Source organism: Notothenia coriiceps, unplaced genomic scaffold (genome assembly GCF_000735185.1).
Source record: "Notothenia coriiceps isolate Sejong01 unplaced genomic scaffold, NC01 NC01_scaffold00017855, whole genome shotgun sequence".
NCBI lineage: Eukaryota > Metazoa > Chordata > Actinopteri > Perciformes > Nototheniidae > Notothenia > Notothenia coriiceps.
In genome coordinates this window covers 132,683-137,514 of record NW_011350556.1, presented here as the reverse complement: position 1 = coordinate 137,514, position 4,832 = coordinate 132,683, and the positions used below count along the sequence as shown (strand labels likewise).

General features: G+C 40.2%; 2 protein-coding genes across 3 annotated transcripts in view; one reads left to right on the top strand and one right to left on the bottom strand.

The window, feature by feature from the left end:
• Positions 1-2,757, bottom strand: part of htatsf1 (HIV-1 Tat specific factor 1) — a 7,264-nt gene extending 4,507 nt beyond the window's left edge. Inside the window, exons 1-5 of one of the 2 annotated variants that reach the window (XM_010777176.1) lie at positions 2,672-2,757; positions 1,392-1,556; positions 725-947; positions 515-562; positions 267-421 (exon numbers count right to left, since the gene is read on the bottom strand). In XM_010777176.1, coding sequence (XP_010775478.1) covers positions 267-421; positions 515-562; positions 725-947; positions 1,392-1,556 — 591 coding nt within the window. In that variant the 5' untranslated portion in view covers positions 2,672-2,757. Of the gene's footprint in view, positions 1-266; positions 422-514; positions 563-724; positions 948-1,391; positions 1,557-2,405 lie in introns of both variants that reach the window. The other variant, XM_010777175.1, reaches the window with a different exon arrangement.
• A 3-nt stretch (positions 2,758-2,760) lies between these two features.
• The window catches only part of LOC104950637 (uncharacterized), a 12,354-nt gene continuing 10,282 nt past the window's right edge, over positions 2,761-4,832 (top strand). The window contains exons 1-2 of the mRNA XM_010777183.1: positions 2,761-2,978; positions 4,230-4,354. Of these exons, the coding sequence (XP_010775485.1) occupies positions 2,841-2,978; positions 4,230-4,354 (263 nt within the window). The 5' untranslated portion in view covers positions 2,761-2,840. The remainder of the gene's footprint in view (positions 2,979-4,229; positions 4,355-4,832) is intronic.

The following is a 4,832-nucleotide window of genomic DNA, read 5'->3' as shown; positions in this document are numbered from 1 at the left end:
GTGTGCCTTGGCAGTCTACCTGCCTGTCAGCCTTCCATCTGTGCACAAACTTATCTCGTGCCCTCATTGGTCATGTGCGCGTTCGTGTGTGTTGGAGGAGGGGCTCTGTAAGGAAGTGGCAGATTTTTTCCGGCTGTGTATTTTCAAATTGTAGCGCACTCGAGCTGGTTTCTCCAAAATTACCTATCCCACCTTTAAGTAGTGTATCGACATGGGTGTGTGGAACCTATAAATTAAGCTTTAGGCAAGCAGATGGACAGACAAACCTTGAGATAGCAGCAGAGGCCATCTCCCTTCAGATTTCCCTCTTTGTCCTTGTAGAGTTTCACCTTGTACTCTTCAGTGATGGGATCCCTCATAACAATGCCGCACTTGGACATCATTTCAACAAACTCCTCATTGCTGACGTCAAGAGGCAGGCCTGAGGAGCAACGCATGAGGAGAAAAATCAGAGAGACAGTGAGATAGGATTAACAGTCAGGGACTCAGCTGTCTCATTGTTAAACACACCAACCTGATACGTAGACATTAGTGTTTTTAGTGTCCTCGATATCGAACCATCCTACAAGCACAGAAAAGGGAAAAAACATTTATCATTATTTAGAATTGACATACAACATACACCAATGACTTGAGCTCTCCCTGGCTATGTACAATTCATTGATCCCCATTTGTGTGCTAGTTGCTGCCCTGGTTTTCTTTCTTCTTGTTGATGTCACTTTACCTTGTTCTGCTTTCCTTTTCTCCGCTTTCTGTTTGGCTTCTTTAGACTCCTCGTCTGGGTCCTGGTCCTCGGTAGCATCTGCTGGTTTCTTCTTTCCTGATGACTTGCTGTCTGTTTCTGGGGCTGCAGTGTTGGAGCTGCTCACTGCAATGTTGGCATCTGGAACTCCATCTTCATTGAAGCCATAGTTTGCCTGGTAGGCTGCAATGAAGTCCTCAGTTATCTAGAGAAAAGAAGCAAACCTTGTCAACTTCAACATGGAAACTGTCCCTAAGTCATACATTAAAGGATCTGCAAAAAGAAGTGACATTTACATGTAATGCTTCCTCTTGTGTGGTGGTTACCACAGATTAAGTGTATTGCCAACTGTGGACAGTGGAAAGTACAGGATGGTATGAAGGGAGCTTTGATATTTAGACTCAACATTTGTGTTGCCAGTCAGAGTATCACAGTATATGTGACATGTCAGCCAAACTTGCAAACAGCGGGTGTAACCCATAATCAATGTGGTCAAAATAATACATTTAAATTCAGCATCATATATGACACAGACTTCTGCAAATAAAAATAGTACAAATTAAAGATCTGAAGCTCAGGGACTGAGAATCTGCAAGGAACTAATATGATGTGTGAAAACAAAAACTGGGAGATAAAGAAAAGATCATACTTTAGGGAACCAAGCTTTCTTTTCTGGGTCCCAGTCGTACACAGTCCCATCCTCTGGGTCAGTGTAGGTGTTGGCGTCAGAGCCATCTGCATTTCTACGGTCATACATTTCCTGCATCCGCAGCTGCTCCGTAAAGTCTTTGTTGGGAGTTGATGGCTCAGTCATCTGCAACAAAAATGTGAAATTATCCAGATCAACAAGCCATTATATTTCAGCATTAATACCAATTATGCCCCCAATGTGGCAACAGTGAAGTAATGTTGATTTAAAAGAAAAAATAAATACTATGTATGGTTTAACATTAACATTAATATGCAAAAGGCCAAAGCAGCATAGTAAACGCATGTGTGCCACAATCCTGGACCAGTGCTGTAAAATAATCAATAAATGACTGAACTTATTCTATGACATATTTCAACAGCCTGACTCCACAATGCCCACAACAACAAATATGTTGTACACAACAGATAATATGTTGCTACTTGCACTGTCACAGCCTAGTCAGTCATTCGCTTATATTCATTGCACTGATTATTGAGAACTGACAGCTTGAAACGGTGTCAGCAAGCTATTTAACACATGTTAGGAGATCTTGGCCTTGGTTAAAAGGCTGTTAAGATTCAATTCACATCTGGATAATCTATTTGTGAAAATGTTTTAACATCTTTATTCAAGATTCAAAGGCTTTATCGTAATATGCACAGTAGCAACAGTGTAGTTATGGCAATGAAATGTTTAAGTCCCACGCTCCAGCAATGCAACATAATGTATGACATAAAACAAAACAAAATCAAATTACAACAATTAAATACTGTACAGTGGTAGTAATTCATGTATGAGATGCAAACAGAACAATGCTATGGAGTTATGAAGGCACTTAACAGAGCCCATGGTTATCATAATTACATTTAAAAAAGGAATAAAATGTAAATGAAAAAAACGTGTTCTTCTGCTTCTGAAGTAACGTAAGAATGTAGTTGATGTTAGCAAACATAGCTAGTTAGCTTTCGTTACCTTTTACAACAATAGGCCAGGCGATCTAAAAAGCTGGTAGGTGTGACGGTTAACAAAACAGACTCTCGCCGTGTATATACTCAAATATAAAACACACTCGGTCTGTGTGTTTGATTTTTAATTCAAGATTAATGTTAATCGCTCCGCGCTAACTAACGTTCACCCTGCACCACTCTGGATTCAATGAAGTACTTCCGATGTCAATGTTCCAATGCACATGCGTGACAACTGGGAAAGAAGTGCTCGATTTGTAAAACAGTATTTACCTTTTCACCGTAGCAACCGCCCCGCTCAATAGAAAGTGTACATCCAACGCGCGATCACTCCGCCTGCCGCACGTCTTGTAAAGAAAACAAGCGCCACTGGCACGACTGGCTAGATTTCAAGTTAGCAGGTAAGCTAAGTAAATTAGCAGTTATACTTATTCTGTTTGTGATGGCGGAGGGAAGCTCTAACGCGGCCAACCTGCCTCCCGGAGACCCGCAGCTTATTAATATGATTGTGGAGCATCTGAAAAACCGGGGGCTTTTTGATGAGTTCCGTCGCGACTGTCTCGCCGACGTTGATACAAAGGTAACTCACCAGCTAACAGTGCTATAATGACCAACATTACTTCAGACGTAAAGCTATTTGTAGCTTGTATTGCTCAATAGTGTTATTACATTGAATGTGTATGAAGCTATATCTAGTATGTGATTGACTCGCTGCAAGAGTTCTTATGAAAGTTCAGTTATAGTTACGAGAATAAAGTCGTAATGTTACGAGAATAAAGTCATAATTACGAGATTAAAGTCGTAGTTTCATAAGTGACTTGAGAAGGAGACAGCAGCGTCCTGCAATAAAATGAGGAATGTGGAGCATCTTGCGAAGCCGTACTTTAGTTTAGGTTTCTCAAATAACAAAATACTTAATCTTTTGGCACATCAGCATCAGATTATCATAAGTATTAGAACTTTGAAAAGGTTGTGCAAGAAAGTATGTCTATTATTTCGAAGAACCAAACGGACTTGGAGAAGATTGTCTCCTTTCTGCAGGAGGAAATTGATGGTTCTGGCCGACTACAAGGCTATCGTTGGTTACATCGACGAGCTGTTCAAAGGGGATTTGTTGTTTCACAAGAAACGATGAGACTTGTAATCAAGGCTTTGGATCCAGAAGGAGTCGAACGATAGCCTTGTAGTGGAATCGCTTACACATCTTCCGGCGCAGACTGAAAACTCATCTCTTTCGAGTCCACTTCGAGCGATAGAATTACTAACCAAGAATTGCTAACAAAGCACTTATATACTAATAAAGGACTGGCTTATCTAAAGCCAGTTGAGTAGCACTTGAAGTGTTTTAGCTCTATGAAACCTGATGTACTTTAATGATCCTGTTTCCTTCAAGTTTGTATTTCCTCCTGCAGAAAGGAGACAATCTCCTCCAAGTCCGCTTCTCAAGTCACTTATGAAACTACGACTTTAATCTCGTAATTATTAGCCTACTTTATTCTCGTAACATTAGGACTTTATTCTCGTAATATTACGACTTTATTCTCGTAATTATGGACTTTATTCTCGTAATGTTACGACTTTATTCTCGTAACTATAACTTTATTCTCGTATTATTACGACTTTATTCTCGAAACCTCTCTGTTTTTTTTTCTAAGTTTGGCCCTAATACTCCGTCGTAAATAATGCCTGCAGAAATAGAAAAGTAGCTTACATTGTGTATATTGTATTTTATGTTTATGTCAAATTTAAATGTTACATCTGACTATTGTCCACTGGACAGAACAGGCGTGTGTTTAATGACCAAGTTTAAATCATTGCCTTTTTCTTCCAGCCTGCCTATCAGAACCTGCGGCAGAAAGTGGACAACTATGTCACTTCAAACCTGAGCACACAGGACTGGAACCCGTCCATCAACAAGAACCAGATGAGGAACGGACTGAGACAGAGTGTTGTTCAGTGAGTATTACTTTCACTTACTACTTGCCCTCTGTACACTGTAAAGCAGTGGTCGCCAACCAGTCGATCGCGATCGACCGGTCGATCGCGAGTGTGGTGCGGGTAGATCGCGGACCGTTAAAAAAAAAAGTAACAAAAGAAAGAAAAATAAAATTAAAATAATAATGTTTGAAAAATACGTTTTTAGATGTAAACCTATCATCCACCACCCCGTTAGCAGGTGCCACTTGATTGACGTATATTTGAGACACTTCAATAATATAATACATTAACCGTGCTTTACGTGAACCTCATCATGACACAAGAGACGACGGCAGGACTGTAATTTCCCATGTTCAGTGAACGCAACAGAGNGAGACAGAGTGTTGTTCAGTGAGTATTACTTTCACTTACTACTTGCCCTCTGTACACTGTAAAGGAATAACAATGTGCATTGTACAGCTACAAATTTGAATGTTTGTGATTAACCGATGGTTAA